Raw genomic sequence first — 23285 nt, 5'->3', positions numbered from 1 at the left:
ATCTGTAAAGACCACAAAATGGCTCCTACTAAGCGTCAGGGATCCGGTTCATGAAAAGACGCAATCTCTCCATCCGCACACGGATTACAATTTCACAGCAACTGATATTCCTGTGAAACGCACTGTGGATACAACGGGAGCACGTACGGTGAATATTCGCACCACAGGGAATGAGAAGTCATCCTTCACTGTGGTTCTAGCTTGCCATGCTAATGGCCAGAAACTTCCACCCATGGTGATATTCAAAAGGAAGACCTTGCCAAAAGAGACCTTTCCAGCCGGCGTCATCATAAAAAGCTAACTCGAAGGGATGGATGAAGAAAAGATGAGCGAGTGGTTAAGGTAAGTTTAAGTTTACGCGAAGAGGCCGGGTGGCTTTTTTCACGCAGCTCTGTCCATGTTGATATACGTATGTTTGTGATTGCACATTTGCGTACATTTTGGGAGTGAACAGAGTTGTTAGAACGCTGGTTTTTAATATATTATTAAAGTTTGACTGACCTATCTGACTGTTTTTTTGACATTCCTTTAGCGCAGTTAGATGCGGCTTACAACACCGGGCGGCTTATTGGTGGACAAAGTTTTGAAATATGCCGTTCATTGAAGGCGCGGCTTTTAACCCAGGGCGCCTTATGGTGCGGAAAATACGGTATGTTTTTTATGGAAGTTGTTAGAATAATTGTTTCTAAGTTATCACAAAAACTTTGTGTTACATTGAGTGACCGGTAGTAGTTAAAAAGCTCCTCGGTGGCAGGGCCCCGGGGGTGGATGAGATCCGCCCGGAGTTCCTTAAGGCTCTGGATGCTGTGGGGCTGTCTTGGTTGACAAGACTCTGCAGCATCGCGTGGACATCGGGGGCGGTACCTCTGGATTGGCAGACCGGGGTGGTGGTTCCTCTCTTTAAGAAGGGGAACCGGAGGGTGTGTTCTAACTATCGTGGGATCACACTCCTCAGCCTTCCCGGTAAGGTCTATTCAGGTGTACTGGAGAGGAGGCTACGCCGGATAGTCGAACCTCGGATTCAGGAGGAACAGTGGGGTTTTCGTCCTGGTCGTGGAACTGTGGACCAGCTCTATACTCTCGGCAGGGTCCTTGAGGGTGCATGGGAGTTTGCCCAACCAGTCTACATGTGTTTTGTGGACTTGGAGAAGGCATTCGACCGTGTCCCTCGGGAAGTCCTGTGGGGAGTGCTCAGAGAGTATGGGGTATCGGACTGTCTGATTTTGGCGGTCCGCTCCCTGTATGATCAGTGTCAGAGCTTGGTCCGCATTGCCGGCAGTAAGTCGGACACGTTTCCAGTGAGGGTTGGACTCCGCCAAGGCTGCCCTTTGTCACCCATTCTGTTCTGAACTTTTATGGACAGAATTTCTAGGCGCAGTCAAGGCGTTGAGGGGATCCGGTTTGGTGGCTGCAGGATTAGGTCTCTGCTTTTTGCAGATGATGTGGTCCTGATGGCTTCATCTGGCCAGGATCTTCAGCTCTCGCTGGATCGGTTCGCAGCCGAGTGTGAAGCGACTGGGATGAGAATCAGCACCTCCAAGTCCGAGTCCATGGTTCTCGCCCGGAAAAGGGTGGAGTGCCATCTCCGGGTTGGGGAGGAGACCCTGCCCCAAGTGGAGGAGTTCAAGTACCTCGGAGTCTTGTTCACGAGTGAGGGAAGAGTGGATGGTGAGATCGACAGGCGGATCGGTGCGGCGTCTTCAGTAATGCGGACGCTGTATCGATCTGTTGTGGTGAAGAAGGAGCTGAGCCGGAAGGCAAAGCTCTCAATTTACCGGTCGATCTACGTTCCCATCCTCACCTATGGTCATGAGCTTTGGGTTATGACCGAAAGGACAAGATCACGGGTACAAGCGGCCGAAATGAGTTTCCTCCACCGAGTGGCGGGGCTCTCCCTTAGAGATAGGGTGAGAAGCTCTGTCATCCGGGGGGAGCTCAAAGTAAAGCCGCTGCTCCTCCACATCGAGAGGAGCCAGATGAGGTGGTTCGGGCATCTGGTCAGGATGCCACCCGAGCGCCTCCCTAGGGAGGTGTTTAGGGCACGTCCGACCGGTAGGAGGCCGCGGGGAAGACCCAGGACACGTTGGGAAGACTATGTCTCCCGGCTGGCCTGGGAACGCCTCGGGGTCCCAAAGGAAGAGCTGGACGAAGTGGCTGGGGAGAGGGAGTCTGGGCTTCCCTGCTTAGGCTGCTGCCCCCGCGACCCGACCTCGGATAAGCGGAAGAAGATGGATGGATGGATGGAAGCGGTAGAAAATGAATGGATGGATGGACTATTTCTAGATATTCCAAAAAACGAAAGCACTGCTTATTTTTCAGAGGCGGAATTTTCCTAAGTGTACCTAAATAATTCAGGATGCTTTATTATGGTCCATTCTTTACCATAAGAACTGAAATGACATTTTGGGCACAGTCCCACTAAGAGCAGACGTACGTTACAGGGAGACAAGACGGGACCGCCAATGGATCAGCCACTTACTGCGCTCTAGAGATGCGCGGATAGGCAATTATTTCATCCGCAACCGCATCAGAAATTCGTCAACCATCCGCCATCCACCCGATGTAACATTTAATCAGAACCGCATCCGCCCGCACCCGCCCGTTGTTATATATCTAATATAGACGATGCAAGGCATTAGTAAGGTTATAAAGCTTTTGCCTGTTAAAGAAAGGAGACTGATCCAATGCAGCACAGACATGCGCGTGCCACGCTGTCACGACCCAGACGCACACCAGTGCGCAATCATATGGGAGCCGCTCTGAGCGCACCTCCAAGCGCGTCTCGCTGCCGGCGACGGCCGGGTATGGGCCCGACGCTCCAGCGCCATCCATTTTCAGGGCTAGTTGATTCGGCAGGTGGGTTGTTACACACTCCTTAGCGGGTTCCGACTTCCATGGCCACCGTCCTGCTGTCTATATCAACCAGGGTGAGCCCCACCCCTTTCGTGAGCGCACTGCGCGCGGAGTGACCCCTGTTACGCGCCCCCGGCAACAGGGGTGGCGGGCAGGTAAGCTGCGCGGGCGGAGCGCGCGGAGTGACCCCTGTTACGAGCCCCCGGCCACGGGGGTGGCGGGCAGGTAAGCTGCTTACCTGCTGCGCGTGACGCCGGCCGCGGCGAAGGCGGACGAGGCGGGGTGTCGGTGCGGTAGGCGCGGTGGTGACCCTGGAAGTGCATCGGGCCCTTCTCGCGGATCGCCTCAGCTACGGCTCCCGGTGGGGCCCTCTCGGGGGAAGGGGCCTCGGTCCCGGACCCCGGCGAGGCGTCCCTTCTACGCTCCGTAAAAATGTCCATCTCTTTTTCTTTTTTTTCTTCTGTTGTGGCATATGCTGCAGGTGCCTGCTCGTTTTTCGTATGTGGGTAACAACATTTAACTATGTATATATATTTCCCAATTGGTTTAACTGCCACCCGCCTGAATCTATTTAAAATCTAATTTTTTTTTATTTCAACCGCCCGACCCAACCCGACCCGACCCGACCCGACCCGCGGATAAAATCTAATTTTTTTTTATTTCATCCGCCCGATCCGCGGACTCCGCGGTTGTGCCCGCAAACCGCGCATCTCTACTACCTACCTACCGTACCTATTTAGGGTTTTGTACTCATTAATAAGACTATTGATAAAATACGGACCAAAATCGCAAAACAATATCTTACAACGTAAAAGTGATGAATACCAACCTTGTTTATCTCCGGTCAACACCCACATTTTGATGTCAGCCTTAGCCAGCTGCTCTATGGTCTGTGGGACTCCATCCTGCAACTTGTCTTCTACAGCCGTTGCTCCCAGAAGCTAAATCACATATTAATAGAATTACAAGTATGCATAATACTAGGATTTGTACGTCAAAACAATAAATAAGTCATCAGTGAAGTTAGCAGTGAAGTTAGTAATTCTTAAATAAAAAGGGAATACAATGATTTGCAAATCTTTTTCAACTTATATTCAATTGAATAGACTGCAAAGACAAGATATTTAACGTTCGAACTGAGGAACTTAATTATTTTTTGGAAATAATCATTAACTTAGAATTTAATGGCAGCAACACATTGCAAAAAGTTGTCACAGGGGCATTTTTACCACTGTCTTACATGGTCTTTCCTTTTAACAACACTCAGTAAAGGTTTGGGAACTGACGAGACATATTTTTGAAGTGGAATTATTTCCCATTCTTGCTTGATGTGCAGCTTAAGTTCGGGGGTCTCCGTTGTGGTATTTTAGGCTTCATAATGCACCACACATTTACAATGGGAGACAGTTCTGGACTACAGGCAGGCCAGTCTAGTACCCCCACTCTTTCACTACGAAGCCACGCTGTTGTAACGTGTGGCTTGGCATTGTATTGCTGAAATAAGCAGGGGCGTCCACGATAACGTTGCTTGGATGACAACATATGTTGCTCCAAAACCTGTATGTACCTTTCAGCATTAATGGTGCCTTCACAGATGTGTAAGTTACCCATGTCTTGGGCACTAATACACCCCCATACCATCACAGATGCTGCCTTTTACACTTTGCGCCTAGAACAATCCGGATGATTCTTTTCCTTTTTGGTCCGGAGGACACGACGTCCGCAGTTTCCAAAAACGATTTGAAATGTGGACTCGTCAGACCAAAGAACACTTTAACACTTTGCATCGGTCCATCTTAGATGAGCTCGGGCCCAGCGAAGCCGGCGGCGTCTCTGGGTGTTGTTGATAAATGGCTTTGGCTTCGCATTGAAGAGTTTTAACTTGCACTTACAGATGTAGCGACCGACTGTAGTTACTGACAGTGGTTTTCTGAAGTGTTCCTGAGCTCATGTGGCGATATCCTTTACACACTGATGTCGTTTTTTTGATGCAGTACGGGCACTGCAGCTTACGTGCAGTGATTTCTCCAGATTCTCTGAACCTTTTGATGATATTACAGACTGTAGATGGTGAAATCCCTGAACTTCCTTGCAATAGCTGGTTGAGAAATGTTGTTCTTAAACAATTTGCTCACACATTTGTTGACAAAGTGGTGACCCTCGCCCCGTCCTTGTTTGTGAATGACTGAGCATTTCATGGAAGCTGCTTTTATACCCAATCATGGCACCCACCTGTTCCCAATTAGCCCGTTCACCTGTGGGATGTTCCAAATAAGTCTTTGACATACCTGCCAACTTTTGAAATCAGAAAAACCTAGTAGCCAGGGTCCAGGGGCCACAGGCCCCGGTAGGTCCAGGACAAAATGATTATTAGCCTTCAGACAGGTTAAAATGTTGCTAAAACCATCACTTTTCTATCAGTCACAGTGACTTTTCAAAACAAAAATATTACTGCAAAAATCATATGGGTTGATTGACATGTTTATTCTGTAAGCTAACTTCAATAGTTTGAAATTATTTTGACAGTTAATGCCAGTTATCCTGTCAACCTTTCACAAGACTTCAATTTGTTAATTGAAAGTATAAACAGTATAAACACTTTTTACAGTAAACAAATGGTAAAACAGTACTAAACAATTCCATTTAAAAAAAAAATTGGTGTCATTATTAACTTTCTGTCCAAGCTTGTATAATCTACTGCCTTGTTCAATTGTAAAAAATATTCTGTGCCTAAAATTCATATTTCTATCACAATTATCATACTGTAAACATGGTAAGCTAACTTCATTAAAATTAATAGTCCTGTCAATAGCATGGAATTACAATTCAAATGTCGTTTTTTTGTAAGCCTTTCAAAAGAATTCAAAAATATGAAAAATTCATGAAAATTAATTGAAGCCATCAGACACTTGAAAAGTGGCACATCACATCTCTAATGTAATCATTTGAACTTTTCAACAGAAATAGCTCTGCAAAAATATGAAGGACATACTTCTGTATTTTGGTAGTTATGCTGTCAACATTTAACAAGATTTCTTCAACTTGGACTTGAAAGCATAAATAGTATAAACACTTTTAACAGTATAACAGTACTAAACAATTCCAATAGATAACATTGCTGTCATTACCTTTTTGTGGCTAAAATCCAAATTTAGCAACGGCATTAGACTTGTGTTTTTTTGTCCCGACGTGGTCTTTTACATCGCTAATTCCTCCGTGTCCGATCGAAAAATCTTGTCTGCACAAGGTGCAATTCGCGTAGTTTTCACCCCTTTTTGGAACGGATAATTATTCCCGGATAGGCTTTTGAATATTCTTCACGGAATGACTGCGGTTTTCTTTTCGGTTTAAGACTCGTTCTGCGATTTTTCTCCGGCTGATTCCATGATCGTTCGCTCGTTTGGAAACAATGGGCAACAGGTGCCTCGTGCTTGGCAGCGGTGCTATAAATAGCCTCGCGCATTTAAAAAATTTTTTTTTTTAATTACCTCTTCGCGTAAACTTAAACTTACCTTAACCACTCGCTCATCTTTTCTTCATCCATCCCTTCGAGTTAGCTTTTATGATGACGCCGGCTGGAAAGGTCTCTTTTGGCAAGGTCTTCCTTTTGAATATCACCATGGGTGGAAGTTTCTGGCCATTAGCATGGCAAGCTAGAACCACAGTGAAGGATGACTTCTCATTCCCTGTGGTGCGAATATTCACCGTACGTGCTCCCGTTGTATCCACAGGAATATCAGTTGCTGTGAAATAGTAATCCGTGTGCGGATGGAGAGATTGCGTCTTTTCATGAACCGGATCCCTGACGCTTAGTAGGAGCCATTTTGTGGTCTTTACAGATGTAAACACACAAAGGAAATGAAACGTACGGTATATCCGCGCGCTTTTTCTTCTTCTACGCGGGCGGGTGGTTGCTTACAGTAGAAGAAGAAGCGCTTCCTGTTCTATGGGGGCGGGTGCTTACCTTGGCGGTTGCTTGCGTAGAAGAAGAAGCGCTTCCTGTTCTACCGGGAAAAAAGATGGCGGCTGTTTACCTAAGTTGCGAGATCGAAACTTTATGAAAATGAATCTTAATATTTATCCATATATAAAGCGCACCGGGTTAAAAGCCGCACTGTCAGCTTTTGAGTAAATTTGTGGTTTTTAGGTGCGGCTAATGGTGCGGAAAATACGGTAATGAAAAACCGTATTTTTCTATCACTGCAACCGTAACCCGGAATAGGTTGATGAAAACCGTACTAACGACGGGAAAACCGGAGTAGTTGGCAGGTATGCTTTGATGAGCATTCCTCAACTTTCTCAGTCTTTTTTGCCACTTGTGCCAGCTTTTTTTGAAACATGCGTCAAATTCCAAATGAGCTGATAATTGCAAAAAGTAACAAAGTTGTCCAGTTGGAACGTTAAATATCTTGTCTTTGCAGTCTATTCAATTGAATATAAGTTGAAAAGGATTTGTTGTATTCTCTTTTTAGTTACCATTTACACAACGTGACCACTTCACTGCTTTTGGGGTTTGTACTTGCTTGAATGGACATGTGCTGATTTAGCAGAGAATAAGACATGTAATTGAGTCAAAGTACAAATCAATGTAATCAAAAAGTGGACCAACCAACAAGTCCTTTTCGATCTCTTCATACAGTTGATCAAGTTTCTCCTCTCTTCCATCAATGGCGGTGCTGGCCTCGTAGTTGCGCTGCATCCACTCCTTCGTGTAGTGCTCGTCTAAATCTTTGTAGGCGAGGGCGAGCGTGCGCAGCCCGTCGCCTGCGTACTCCTAGCTCACACAAGTACAGTTAAAAACAACGCTTCCATTGTTTGACTTTGTATTCAGGAGAACGTAAACACTGACGTTGAGGTGTCTGGTGGTGATGTCCATCAGTTTGTTGCAGGAGGAGTGCAGCCTCTCAAAGATGATGGTGTCTGCTCCTTTGCAGTACAGAGTCAGCTTCCCCTCGGGGTCGCGCACTGGAAATGAAAGGGAGTCACTTAGTGAGGGAGATCTTAAACTTGGTTATCCATGATAAAAAATACTATGTATTTCCGTCACGGCCAGGGCGCAGTCCTGCAGACAATCTGCAATCAGCGCACCTGCCCGTGATGAACGAGCTCCTTTCATAAGCCTGCTCAACCTGCCATCCCGCGCCGGAATGTAATCTTCTGTTCGCGTACAGTAAGCGATCATCTGATGCTTGATGCAACCTTACTCTCTCTCTGTTTTCCCCTCCGTGTTTTCAGTGTGCATTTTCTCGTGTCGTCCCCGCAGTACCCTCCGTCGTCTTGAAAGTGAGCTGTGCGTCTCACTTTTCCCTGGTTCTCCCTCTGGATTCTTCCCTGCCTCCCTCGCGCATCCTGATTCTCGACTCCTCGCCTGCCCCACGGACCTCTCGCGGATCTTGGACCCCTTTTGCCTTGCCCTCTTTGGTTTTGTCTGCTTCCTGATCCAACATCACGGTAATACACAACAGCTAACTACACACATAATCTAACACCACTCACTCTTGGGGTTTGTCACACACTCCATTTCCTTAGTTTAGTTTGTATTGTTTTGTATTATTATTATTATATACAGGTAAAAGCCAGTAAATTAGAATATTTTGAAAAACTTGATTTATTTCAGTAATTGCATTCAAAAGGTGTAACTTGTACATTATATTTATTCATTGCACACAGACTGATGCATTCAAATGTTTATTTCATTTAATTTTGATGATTTGAAGTGGCAACAAATGAAAATCCAAAATTCCGTGTGTCACAAAATTAGAATATTACTTAAGGCTAATACAAAAAAGGTATTTTTAGAAATGTTGGCCAACTGAAAAGTATGAAAATGAAAAATATGAGCATGTACAATACTCAATACTTGGTTGGAGCTCCTTTTGCCTCAATTACTGCGTTAATGCGGCGTGGCATGGAGTCGATGAGTTTCTGGCACTGCTCAGGTGTTATGAGAGCCCAGGTTGCTCTGATAGTGGCCTTCAACTCTTCTGCGTTTTTGGGTCTGGCATTCTGCATCTTCCTTTTCACAATACCCCACAGATTTTCTATGGGGCTAAGGTCAGGGGAGTTGGCGGGCCAATTTAGAACAGAAATACCATGGTCCGTAAACCAGGCACGGGTAGATTTTGCGCTGTGTGCAGGCGCCAAGTCCTGTTGGAACTTGAAATCTCCATCTCCATAGAGCAGGTCAGCAGCAGGAAGTATGAAGTGCTCTAAAACTTGCTGGTAGACGGCTGCGTTGACCCTGGATCTCAGGAAACAGAGTGGACCGACACCAGCAGATGACATGGCACCCCAAACCATCACTGATGATGGAAACTTTACACTAGACTTCAGGCAACGTGGATCCTGTGCCTCTCCTGTCTTCCTCCAAACTCTGGGACCTCGATTTCCAAAGGAAATGCAAAATTTGCTTTCGTCAGAAAACATGACTTTGGACCACTCAGCAGCAGTCCAGCTGGTGTCGGTCCACTCTGTTTCCTGAGATCCAGGGTCAACGCAGCCGTCTACCAGCAAGTTTTAGAGCACTTCATGCTTCCTGCTGCTGACCTGCTCTATGGAGATGGAGATTTCAAGTTCCAACAGGACTTGGCGCCTGCACACAGCGCAAAATCTACCCGTGCCTGGTTTACGGACCATGGTATTTCTGTTCTAAATTGGCCCGCCAACTCCCCTGACCTTAGCCCCATAGAAAATCTGTGGGGTATTGTGAAAAGGAAGATGCAGAATACCAGACCCAAAAACGCAGAAGAGTTGAAGGCCACTATCAGAGCAACCTGGGCTCTCATAACACCTGAGCAGTGCCAGAAACTCATCGACTCCATGCCACGCCGCATTAACGCAGTAATTGAGGCAAAAGGAGCTCCAACCAAGTATTGAGTATTGTACATGCTCATATTTTTCATTTTCATACTTTTCAGTTGGCCAACATTTCTAAAAATCCCTTTTTTGTATTAGCCTTAAGTAATATTCTAATTTTGTGACACACGGAATTTTGGATTTTCATTTGTTGCCACTTCAAATCATCAAAATTAAATGAAATAAACATTTGAATGCATCAGTCTGTGTGCAATGAATAAATATAATGTACAAGTTACACCTTTTGAATGCAATTACTGAAATAAATCACGTTTTTCAAAATATTCTAATTTACTGGCTTTTACCTGTATATTAGCTATATATATAATAAATAATCTTAGAGGTATTCTGTTGCCGTCATCTCCCTCCTACAACCATAACAATTTCATCCAAAAGTTATCTTCAGTTCTACATTTTATGTATGGAGTTTCCCAAATGCATGTCTCCGGTGGGTGTCCCTGACACACACATATGGCAAAAACATAGGAGGCTTGTTTACCCACACCCACCAGGGACATACTGTAAAATAGGGGTGTCCTGATCCGATATTGATATCACCACATGGGTTCAGGAACACTTCAGAAAACCACTGTCAGTAACTACAGTTGGTCGCTACATCTGCAAGTGCAAGTTAAAACTCTACTATGCAAAGCGAACAGCCATTTATCAACAACACCCAGAAACGCCGCCGGCTTCGCTGGGCCCGAGATCATTTAAGATGGACTGATGCGAAGTGGAAAAGCGTTCTGTGGTCTGACGAGTCCACATTTTAAATATATTTTGGGAAACTGTGGATGTCGTGTCCTCCGGACCAAAGAGGACTGTTATAGGCGCAAAGTTCATAAACCAGCATGTGTGATGGTATGGGGGTGTATTAGTGCCCAAGACATGGGTAACTTACACATCTGTGAAGGCACCATTAATGCTGAAAAGTACATACAGGTTTTGGAGCAACATATGTTGCCATCCAAGCAACGTTATCATGGACGCTGACGGAGGCAGATAAATAGATGTATCCATATTTGTGTGTATATAGTCATAGTACAAAACAGCTAGTGTTCTTTATTTGTTATCTTTTGGTTGTCTGCAAGTACTGTGTGCCAACTTTTGAGAATGTGAAGGGGGAGATCTCTGCTTCTCGTCTAAAACCGACTTTAGATAATAAACAAGAGGGACCTGGAGTGAGCTGGGAGAAAGGGGGAGTAGTAATAAATTATTTATCTTTATCTTTCCCTTTGCCCAGCTGTGGAGTAAGAGGGACAAGTAGGGTGGGGGCAAGAGAGACGAGATAAAAGAAGAAGTTTTGCCGTATGAAAAGTTAGACCAATTTAGCTGTGTGAGCGAGTGCTTCTGTACGGGATTTGGTCTCAAGTTTATTTCCAAAAGCTTTGGAAATAAAATTACAAAATGGAGGAGTTCAAGTACCTCGGAGTCTTGTTCACGAGTGAGGGAAGAGTGGATGGTGAGATCGACAGGCGGATCGGTGCGGCATCTTCAGTAATGCGGACGCTGTATCGATCCGTTGTGGTGAAGAAGGAGCTGAGCCGGAAGGCAAAGCTCTCGATTTACCGGTCGATCTACGTTCCCATCCTCACCTATGGTCATGAGCTTTGGGTCATGACCGAAAGGACAAGATCACGGGTACAAGCGGCCGAAATGAGTTTCCTCCGCCGAGTGGCGGGGCTCTCCCTTAGAGATAGGGTGAGAAGCTCTGTCATCCGGGGGGAGCTCAAAGTAAAGCCGCTGCTCCTCCACATCGAGAGGAGCCAGATGAGGTGGTTCGGGCATCTGGTCAGGATGCCACCCGAACGCCTCCCTAGGAAGGTGTTTCGGGCACGTCCGACCGGTAGGAGGCCACGGGGAAGACCCAGGACACGCTGGGAGGACTATCTCTCCCGGCTGGCCTGGAAACGCCTCGGGATCCCCCGGGAGGAGCTGGACGAAGTGGCTGGGGAGAGGGAAGTCTGGGCTTCCCTGCTTAAGCTGCTGCCCCCGCGACCCGACCTCGGATAAGCGGAAGAAGATGGATGGATGGATGGAAATACCTATTCTGTCTCTGGTGGTTCTTCTACCCAGCTTTACGTGTCATAAAAGAGCTTGGGAGTGACCAGCAACTTGAATTCCCTGGAAGGAACAACTGGTCCAAACGCAACAACGCCCCTGCTTATTTCAAAAGACAAAGCCAAGCCACATTCTGCACGTGTAACAACAACGTGGCTTCATAGTAAAAGAGTGCGGGTACTAGACTGGCCTGCCTGTAGTCCAGACCTGTCTCCCGTTGAAAATGTGTGGCGCATTATGAAGCCTAAAATAGCACAACGGAGACCCCCGGACTGTTGAACAACTTAAGCCATACTTGCCAACCTTGAGACCTCCGATTTCGGGAGGTGGGGGGTGGGGGCGTGGTCGGGGGTGGGGCGGGGCGTGGTTGGGGGCGTGGTTAAGAGGGGAGGAGTATATTGACAGCTAGAATTCACCAAGTCAAGTATTTCATACATATATATATATATATATATACATATATATCTACATCCTGAAAATATGCAAACAAAACTGTGTTTGGATAATTGATACTTCAAACTTGCATAAATAAATATTAAGGAATATAACATAACTTGGCTTCTGAGAGTTTCAAAATGTAATGAATAAAATGCTAAAGTTGTTGATAAACAAGCAATTATTTTAATAATTAAATATGGTCATTTTAAATGAATTATTATGATAATTTAAAATTAATTATTTTAAATATGTTTATTTTAATGTATAATTCTATGGCTGGATGTAATAAGGAGTCAGGAAAAAATACAAAGAAAAATACAATTAATTTTGATGTTTTTAGCAAAATATAGTACAAATGTATTTTTAATTTTTTTTAAATTAATAAATATATTTATTTTTAGGTAAGATAAACATAATAATACAATTTATCTCTAGTCTGGATAATTTAGTTCTTGTCACCCTGTTCCAGCTCCGGCTGAAAACCGGGAGATTTTCGGGAGAATATTTGTCCCGGGATGTTTTCGGGAGAGGCGCCGAATTTCGGGAGTCTCCCGGAAAATCCGGGAGGGTTGGCAAGTATGACTTAAGCTGTACATCAAGCAAGAATGGGAAAGAATTCCACCTGAAAAGCTTCAAAAAAAACCATCAAGCGGTGCGGCTTCAAAGTCATACTAAAACATTTTGACGGATTTTTGAGTGCCGTGTGTAATGTTCTTTATTTTCAATGGAGCACTTAAAAGTTTTGGTGTTGTTTACTGGCGTCATATTATAGTCGACATGTATCTCTTATGTATGACTGCCATCTACTGGTCACACTTATCATTACACCAAATAAAACTGCTTCGAGGTCGGTAAGCACAACCAGAATTATTCCGTACATTAGGCGCATCGGGTTATAAGGCGCACTGTCAAGTTTTGAGGGGGAAAAAAAAGATTTTATAGTCCGGAAGATACAGTACTTTTAATTTAATACAAAATGCTTAATTTTTGGGATGGATTTCATGTTTAAAATCCGAATATTGTCTCTAGCCTCACCTATGACGGACATCCTCTTGCGCACATTATTGAAGTCCAACACAGCCAAAAGGTCGTAGGTGACCTGTCTGCCCATCTCTACGACCGTGATGGTCTCCGGTGTGCGTGAGCGGAACACAAATCCAAAGTTTCTGGCGGCGGTGACCAGAGCGCCCTCATCGGGGGACTGAGCCTGATAGTGGAGCTCCCCTGGGAGGAAAAGGGTGAATTTCATGTTTTTGTATTAAAAGTGTACTCATTGCAGTGATGAAGAAGAGTCTCACCCTCTTTCTTTTCCTCAGGCATCACAGTGTGGCACAGAGCCAGTATACGGAAGAAGGCTTGAGCCTCCATGTTGCCCTCCTTAATAGTTTCTACCAGACTGTGGTCGTGGAAAATGAACTTTGGATCGGCCAGCTGGTTCCACGAGAAGTCCACCCTTGGTGTTTTCTGCAGAGAGAAAGAAGCAAAGAGAGGGTCTTAGAACACGTTTTACCACACTCATAGGCCACAACATTAGGTACACCTCCCTAGGCAAATAAGATAGAGCTACTAGACCGTACATCAAAACAATTGTCTTTGTTAGGACCCACACTCAAACCAAACTGCGTGCTTCAAAAAAATTAAGAAAAATACTGATATCATTATTTTCAGTTTGGTCTATATACTGATGCCATAAGAGATCAACGATACCGTGCTCCTAAGCCTTCTACACAAGGATACGGACCCCTCTGTGTACCAAGACGAGATAGACCTATTTATTAGGTGGTGTGACACTAACCATCTTATTTTAAATGTGACCAAGACACAGGAAATGGTTTTGGATCCGAGGAAAGTGACTGACCATGAGCCAGTGGTCATCAAAAATCAGGAAATCACCCAGGTATCCTCATATACCGTATTTTCCGCACTATAAGGCGCACCTAAAAACCACAAATTTTCTCAAAAGCTAACAGTGCGCCTTATAACCCGGTGCGCTTTATTACGATTCATTTTCATAAAGTTTCGATCTCGCAACTTCGGTAAACAGCCGCCATCTTTTTTCCCGGTAGAACAGGAAGCGCTTCTTCTTCTACGCAAGCAACCGCCAAGGTAAGCACCCGCCCCCATAGAACAGGAAGCGCTTCTTCTTCTACTGTAAGCTACCGCCCGCCCCCGGAAGAAGAAGAAAAAACGCGCGGATATCACCGTACGTTTCATTTCCTGTTTACATCTGTAAAGACCACAAAATGGCTCCTACTAAGCGAAAAGGATCCGGTTCATAAAAAGACGCAATCTCTCCATCCGCACACGGATTACTACCGTATTTCACAGCAACTGATATTCCTGTGAACCGCACTGTGGAACGGGAGCACGTACGGTGAATATTCGCACCACAGGGAATGAGAAGTCATCCTTCACTGTGGTTCTAGCTTGCCATGCTAACTTCCACCCATGGTGATATTCAAAAGGAAGACCTTGCCAAAAGAGACCTTTCCAGCCGGCGTCATCATAAAAGCTAACTCGAAGGGATGGATGGATGAAGAAAAGATGAGCGAGTGGTTAAGGGAAGTTTACGCGAAGAGGCCGGGTGGCTTTTTTCACACAGCTCCGAAGGCGAACACACCTTCACTAAGACGGGCAGACAGCGCCGGACGACATACGCCAACATTTGCCAGTGGATCGTAAATGCCTGGGCAAATATTTCGGTCACAACTGTGGTCCGAGCTTTCCGGAAGGCAGGATTCACAGAACAACAGCGACACTGACTCCCGATGACTTCGACGAGACGGAACCGGCCATTTTGGATACCACGCTTGCGCAACTTTTCAATTCGGACACCGAAGACGAAGAATTCGAAGGATTTACGAATGAAGAATAACTTCAGAAGGTGAGCGCTATGTTTATTTTGTGTGTTGTGACATTAACGTTCGAGCAACATTATGTTACTATTGCTCTACACCATTTTGAATTTTACTATGTTTGTGATTGCACATTTGCGTACATTTTGGGACAGAGTTGTTAGAACGCTGGTTTTCAATATATTATTAAAGTTTGACTGAACTATCTGACTGTTTTTTTGACATTCCCTTTAGCGCAGCGTAGGCGCGGCTTATAATCCGGGGCGGCTTATTGGTGGACAAAGTTATGAAATATGTAATTCATTGAAGGTGCGGCTAATAATCCGGTGCGCCTTATAGTGCGGAAAATACGGTAAATATTTAGGGGTTCTTATTGATAATCTTCTCTGCTGGAAGACACATATTGACAAACTGTGCAATAGACTGCAACAGAGGCTATATTTTTTTGCGAAGATTAAGATTGTACGGCGTAAGCAGCCACATCATGATGATTTTCTACCGTGCCATTGTAGAGAGCATCATTAGATACGGGATCACCTCATGGTTTGGCAACCTAACCGTTAAGCTAAAAAGCAAACTGGCCGGCATGTATAAAACGGCAATGAAAATCGTAGGGAGGAAAGAATATGAGCCTATACAGAGCATCTATGAGCAGGCAGTTAGGAAAAAAGCTAAGAAAATTATTTCCAACTCACAACATCCACTCTTTCCTGAATATGGAACCCTGCCATCAGGGAGAAGACTCCGGGTCCCACTATGCAAATCTAACCGCCTTAAATTATCATTTGTCCCAGCCTCCATTAAGCTGACCAACAATGTGCAATAGAATTTTAATACATAGGTTTGCACTTTTTTAGCACATAGCACTTTAGCACATAGCACTTTAGAACTAAGCACTTTAGCACACAGCACTTTATCCATGAGCTCTAGTGCAATGCACATTGGTACTTTATCTTTATCTCCATACTGTAGATTTTATGCCTACATCAAAGTGCCACCTATGTCTATCAAGCTCCATGTTCTGATGTTTAAATGTTAGTTGTATGGTTGTGGTTGTTTTCTGTGCTTGTGTTTTTGTTCTGTTGTTTTTGGGTATGTTAAGAGAGCAATGATGCACTGTGCCCAAGACAAATTTCCCCGCGGGGACAATAAAGTTGAACCTTGAACCTTGAACCTTATCAACATCTGGATCGATCACCTCTAATTTGGCATAGAAGCTTTAGCGCAACGATCAGGCCCGTGGGACATCGGAAAAAAAATGAATAAAAAGTAATAATAATTAAAAAAATAATAATAATTTCTTAATCCATCTATATATATGTATATATATATATATATATATATATATATATATATATATATATATATATATATATATATATATATATATATATATATCAGTGTTTCCCACACATTCATTTATTTGTGGCGGCCCGCCACGAAAGAATTACGTCCGCCACAAATGGATCTTTCGGCTTTTGACTCGCTCGACCGCTCATAAAAGCAATGGCACTCTGTCTGTGAATGTACCTTGTAGTTACAACTCCGGTGCAGTAGGTGGCGGTAGCCTACTATGCATTGTAACTCCGCCAATAGCACTTAATTCACCTGGTGGGCCAGAAGAAGAAGAAGAAGAAGAAGACGGCGGAGTAAAAGAACGGACCGACCGGATCAAAATACGAGGGTAATATAGGTTGTAGGTAGATAAGTTATAGCTGCATTGCTCGCGGCTCGTCATATATTTAACGTTAATCCGCGATTTCACCGAGCGTTTCATTGACGGTGAGCAGCCTGACGCTGCTTCATTAACACCGCCGCTGTTGTCACGTCACGTGTTACAATACCGACGAGCAAACGTGTCCAGGTTATAACCCTGTTGTCAATAAACACACGTGGAGACGGTGCTTCAGATACTGCATTAATAATGAAGCTAAATTGTCCACTGTCCACTGCAGCATGTGAATGCAATGAAAAGAATAAAATCTGAGCCAACTGCCAAAGCTGTTAAAATGTTGTCCAGGTTAATGTTTTGGCCATTAAAGGCCCTTCATTTCAACATTTTAACTATGATTTAAACAGGTGGCTGACCTGTTCAGATGGGTGTAACTCAGGGGTGCTCACACTTTTTCTGCAGGCGAGCTACTTTTCAATTGATCAAGTCGTGGGGATCTACCTCATTCATATATATCATTTATATTTACTTATTTATGAAATATATGTTTTTGTTAACAAGTTAAAGGTGTTTAATGATAATGCAAGCATGTTTAACACATATAGTTAATATTGTTAATACATTAAAGGTGTTTAATGATAATACAAGTAGGTTTAGCACATATTGTTAATAAATTAAAGGTGTTTAATAATAATACAAGAATGTTTAATACATATAGTTAATATTGTTAACAAGTTAAAGGTGTTTAATGACAATACAAGCATGTTTAACACATATAGTTAATATTGTTAACAGGTTAAAGGTGTTTAAAGATAATACAAGCATGTTTAACACATATAGTTAATATTGTTAACAAGTTAAAGGTGTTTAAAGATAATACAAGCATGTTTAGCACATATTGTTAATAAATTAAAGGTGTTTAATAATAATACAAGTATGTTTAATACATATAGTTAATATTGTTAACAAGTTAAAGGTGTTTAATGACAATACAAGCATGTTTAACACATATAATTAATATTGTTAAAGGTGTTTAAAGATAATACAAGCATGTTTAACACATATAGTTAATATTGTTAACAAGTTAAAGGTGTTTAAAGATAATACAAGCATGTTTAACACATACAGATTCCTTTCTTTCATGAAGACAAGAATATAAGTTGGTGTATTACCTGATTCTGATGACTTGCATTGATAGGAATCAGACAGTGGTGCTGATAACGTCCGCATTTTCGAATGGAGGAGAAAAAAAGTCCTCCTTTCTGTCCAATACCACATGAAAGTGGTTGGTTTTTGGCATCTTATTTGTCCAGCTTCTGTACTCCTTTGTATACACTTTACAAGAAATACATTGTCGGCAAACTCCGTAGCTTGCTAGCTTGTGCACGCCAGCTTTCTGAGACCGTTATTTTGTTAGTGCAACTGTGCAGTCGGTCTTTGGAGTTTTGACGACAGGTACGGCGCCAGAGTCTGTTGAAATAAAGTGTTTCTCGCCTTCCTGTCGGTAATTTTAATGAGCTAAATATGTACATAAAGTGTTGTACTTATATTCCAACTCCGCGTTCTTCTTGGTCATCGCCGCTGCCGCCGTCACCCCCCGCCCACACCACCACAAATAGATGCCTGTCCTGTGGGAAACACTGTATATATATATATATATATATATATATATATATATATATATATATATATGTATGTGTGGGAAAAAAATCACAAGACTATTTCATCTCTACAGGCCTGTTTCATGAGGGGGGGTACCCTCAATCAATCATCTCCTGATGATTGAGGGTACCCCCCCTCATGAAACAGGCCTGTAGAGATGAAATAGTCTTGTGATTTTTTTCCCACACATACATATATTGCGCTCTACTACGGTATCGAGCACTATTTTTTGGATAACCTTATTAAGACATATATATATATATATATATATATATATATATATATATATATATATATATATATATATATATATATATATATATATATATATATTTACAAATATACATATATACACACACATATATATATATATATATATTTACAAATATACATATATACACACACATATATATATATATATATACATATATATACACACACAATATATGTGTGTATTAGGCTTGTCTCGATACCAATATTTTGGTACCGGTACCAAAATGTATTTCGATAATTTTCGATACTTTTCTAAATAAAGGGGACCACAAAAAATGGCATTATCGGCTTTATTTTAACAAAAAAATCTTAGTGTACATGAAACATATGTTTATTATTGCAATTTAGTCCTTAAATAAAATAGTGAACATACTAGACAACTTGTCTTTTAGTAGTAAGTAAACAAACAAAGACTCCTAATTAGTCTGCTGACGTATGCAGTAACATATTGTGTCATTTATGCACCTGTTATTTTGTCAACATTATAAAGGACAAGCTGTAAAAATAGATTATTAATCTACTTGTTCATTTACTGTTAATATCTGCTTATTTTCTGTTTCAACATGTTCTATCTACACTTCTGTTAAAATGTAATAATCACTTATTCTTCTCTTCTATGATACTTTACATTAGTTTTGGATGATACCACACATTTAGGTATGGATCCGATACCAAGTAGTTACAGGATCATACATTGGTCATATTCAAAGTCCTCATGTGGCCATGGACGTATTTACTGACTTTATGAACATAATATGAATTTTTTTTAAAAGAAAAAAGATTTTGTGACAATAAAAAAATATCAATGTAATCATATTAGTATCGACTAGATATGCTATTGTACTTGGTATCATTATAGTGGATGTCAGGTGTAGATCCACCCATGGCATTTGTTTACATTGTGACGCCGGTGAGCTATTGTATCCTCCTACGGTGTGTAGTGAAGCATGTTAAGCTATTCCTCGTTCTGCAGTGATAATGTTACTTGTAAGAAACTTACTTTATTTGTCGCCATGGAGACGAGGATTAGTGATTTAGAAGTAGCTAAAACACTGCCGACTGCGGATAGATATTAGCCGCTAACTGGCTAGCCATGTCTTAAAGCAGTGTTATAACTTCACCTTTATTTGTAGTTTTTAAGCCAAAATGCGTCCGTTCTCCCTTTTCTGTCTACACAATGTGTCTGCTTGTAAGTACTCCGTGTGTGTGCGCTGCTGAGCATGCTCGTCTGCTCGTGAAACCAGCAATGTCACGACGTGACGACGACGTGCCGCCATGCCCGTTAAAAAAATAAAAAATAAATATATATATATATATATATATATATATGGAAAACCAGTACTTTTGAAACAGAGTATAGTACCGTTTTTGATTCATTAGTACCACGATACTATACTAGTACGTTTATACCGTACAACCCTAGTATATATTGTGGAGGATGCATATATGTTTAATAGTTCTTTCTTTTTACATAGCCATGTTTAGAGTATCTAGTACTTTTCCTTTGTATATTCTACCAGTTTCTTTCGACATTTCAGATGCCTGGTTAGTGTCTTCACCCTTGGAATGTGAAGACAACCCCCGTGTCTCTCTCCTTGCGGTGTTGCGAGGGGGACGGGGGGATGGAACGGGGGTTTTCTTTGTGTGCAAGGAGTGGGCTTTTCCGTTTGAATGTCAGATCAACTAGAGTGGCCGATATGAATGTGTTGGTTAAGTTGACCTCCTGAAGCTTTAGTAAAACTTGAAAAAATATTCCTATTCTGTCTTGATGGTCCTTCTTACTCAGCATATATGTCATCGAAAGAATTTGGGATTGACCAGTAACATAGATTCCCTGGGAGGAAGAACTGGTCAGATGCAACAATTTATACTTATATATATACATATACTGTAGAGATGCGCGGTTTGCGGGCACAACCGCGGAGTCCGCGGATCGGGCGGATGAAATTTAAAAAAATTAGATTTTATCCGCGGGTCGGGTCGGGCGGTTGAAATAAAAAAAAATTAGATTTTAAATAGATTCAGGCGGGTGGCAGTTAAACCAATTGGGAAATATATATACATAGTTAAATGTTGTTACCCACATACGAAAAACGAGCAGGCACCTGCTGCATATGCCACAACAGAAGAAAAAAAAAGAAAAGAGATGGACACTTTTACGGAGCGGAGAAGGCCCCCGACGCCTCGCCGGGGTCCGGGACCGAGGCCCCTTCCCCCGAGAGGGCCCCACCGGGAGCCGTAGCTGAGGTGATCCGCGAGAAGGGCCCGACGCACGTCCAGGGTCACCACCGCGCCCACCGCACCGACACCCCGCCTCGTCCGCCTTCGCCGCGGCCGGCGTCACGCGCAGCAGGTAAGCAGCTTACTTGCCCGCCACCCCCGTGGCCGGGGCCTCGTAACAGGGGTCACTCCGCGCGCTCCGCCCGCGCAGCTTACCTGCCCGCCACCCCCGTTGCCGGGGGCGCGTAACAGGGGTCACTCCGCGCGCAGTGCGCTCACGAAAGGGGTGGGGCTCACCCTGGTTGATATAGAGAGCAGCTAGGACGGTGGCCATGGAAGTTGGAACCCGCTAAGGAGTGTGTAACAACCCACCTGCCGAATCATCTAGCCCTGAAAATGGATGGCGCTGGAGCGTCGGGCCCATACCCGGCCGTCGCCGGCAGCGAGATGCGCTTGGAGGTGCGCTCAGCGCGGCTCCCATATGATTGCGCACTGGTGTGCGTCTGGGTCGTGACAGCGTGGCACGCGAATGTCTGTGCTGCATTGGATCAGTCTCCTTTCTTTAACAGGCAAAAGCTTTATAACCTCACTAATGCCTTGCATCGTCTATATTAGATATATAACAACGGGCGGGTGCGGGCGGATGGCGGGCGGATGCGGTTCTGATCAAATGTTAGATCGGGTGGATTGCGGATGGTTGACGACTTTCTGATGCGGTTGCGGATGAAATAATTGCCTATCCGCGCATCTCTAATATACTGTATATACACATATATGTATGTATATATTTATGCATGTGCATAACAAGGAATACGGATTATACAGAGACATCCTGTGTCTCCCTGAGCGTGCTTCCCTTTCGAAGGAATCTTTCCCCAATTAAAAAAAAAAAAAAAGGCAAATGTCGAACCCTGATCTAATCCCATGATTGGGATCGGGAAATCTTTAGTACTTAATGATATGACCGGTGAGGAAAGATTCACATATCTCACCTCTGTTATTTCCATCCTTTGTCCGGAAAAGTCAAACAGTTCACCTAAAAAAAAAATATATATTATACAGGATACTATTCATTTATCTTCCTAGTTTTTAGGGATCTGCTCACCATAATTGTTGCCGTTGATGGAGCACTTATTGAAGGTCATGATGTTCTGCGTCAGCGTGCCCGTCTTGTCACTGAAGATGTACTTGATCTGACCCAGCTCCTCGTTCAGAGTGGTGGTCCTGGCCTGGGCGGGAGTGTCACACTTGGGGTAATACATCTTCCTGTCCCAGTCGATGTAGAAACTATTCCCCAGACGGATAATCTCCACGCTTCACACATCAGAGTCCCATGTGAGAAAACAAAGAAAAAGTGGCGCCACAGTTTTTGGTGCCAGAATACACACCTGACATAGAGGGATATAGGCACCACGGTGTTGAGGACGATGACGTAGGACCAGAAGGTGAGAAATGACGAGAGAGGGGCGTCGACGCCGTGTTCTCGAGGGAGGAATACGGTGAACGCCGAGCCCTCCATAATCTCCCAGATTGCGTTGCCAATGGTCAGAACGGAGCACATTGATGCCAGGAAGCCAAATATCTGATTGGTTAAAAGGAAATTATATGATCGTTGTCGACTTTTATCAAGAACTGTTCTATAGGTCAGTGTTTTTCAACCACAGTGTGCCGTGAGATACAGTCTGGTGTGCCGTGGGAGATCATCTAATTTCACCTATTTGGGTTAAAAATATTTTTTGCAAACCAGTAATTATAATCCGCAAATGATGTGTTGTTGTTGAGTGTCGGTGCTGTTTAGAGCTGGGCAGAGTAACCGTGCAATACTCTTGCATATCAGTAGGTGGCAGCAGGTAGCTAATTGCTTTGTAGATGTGGGAAACAGCGGGAGGCAGCGTGCAGGTAAAAAGGTGTCTAATGCTTAAACCAAAAATAAACAAAAGGTGAGTGCACCTAAGAAAAGGCGTTGAAGCTTAGGGAAGGCTATGCAGAACGAAACTAAAACTGAACTGGCTACAAAGTAAACCAAAACGGAATGCTGGACGACAGCAAAGACTTACTTTGAGTCACACATTAAGAGTGTTACTAAAACGGCCTTCTTTCATCTCCGTAATATCGCTAAAATTTGTTCTATTTTATCCATTAGCGACGCTGAGATCATTATTCATGCGTTCGTTACGTCTCGTCTCGACTACTGTAACGTATTATTTTCGGGTCTCCCTATGTCTAGCATTAAGAGACTACAATTGGTACAAAATGCGGCTGCTAGACTTTTGACAAGAACAAGAAAGTTTGATCATATTACGCCTATACTGGCTCACCTGCATTGGCTTCCTGTGCACTTAAGATGTGACTTTAAGGTTTTACTACTTACGTATAAAATACTACACGGTCTAGCT

General features: G+C 43.5%; 1 protein-coding gene across 3 annotated transcripts in view; it reads right to left on the bottom strand.

Moving 5' to 3' along the window:
* LOC133619687 (phospholipid-transporting ATPase ID-like) overlaps window positions 1–23285 on the bottom strand; it is a 98180-nt gene that overhangs the window by 34301 nt on the left and 40594 nt on the right. For 2 of the 3 annotated variants that reach the window (XR_009817456.2, XM_061980904.2), the window contains exons 12-19: window positions 22278–22471; window positions 21995–22203; window positions 21882–21925; window positions 13506–13671; window positions 13243–13431; window positions 7703–7818; window positions 7463–7627; window positions 3683–3794 (exon numbers count right to left, since the gene is read on the bottom strand). Coding sequence is in view for 2 of the 3 variants with exons in the window: in XM_061980904.2 (XP_061836888.2) it covers window positions 3683–3794; window positions 7463–7627; window positions 7703–7818; window positions 13243–13431; window positions 13506–13671; window positions 21882–21925; window positions 21995–22203; window positions 22278–22471 (1195 nt within the window). In the remaining variant the exon portion in view is untranslated. The remainder of the gene's footprint in view (window positions 1–3682; window positions 3795–7462; window positions 7628–7702; window positions 7819–13242; window positions 13432–13505; window positions 13672–21881; window positions 21926–21994; window positions 22204–22277; window positions 22472–23285) is intronic. The other variant, XM_061980905.2, reaches the window with a different exon arrangement.

The sequence above is a fragment of the Nerophis lumbriciformis genome, linkage group LG20, assembly GCF_033978685.3.
Source record: "Nerophis lumbriciformis linkage group LG20, RoL_Nlum_v2.1, whole genome shotgun sequence".
Lineage (NCBI taxonomy): Eukaryota > Metazoa > Chordata > Actinopteri > Syngnathiformes > Syngnathidae > Nerophis > Nerophis lumbriciformis.
Note: the sequence above shows the minus strand (reverse complement) of the source record. Positions and strands in the feature narration are given on the sequence as shown.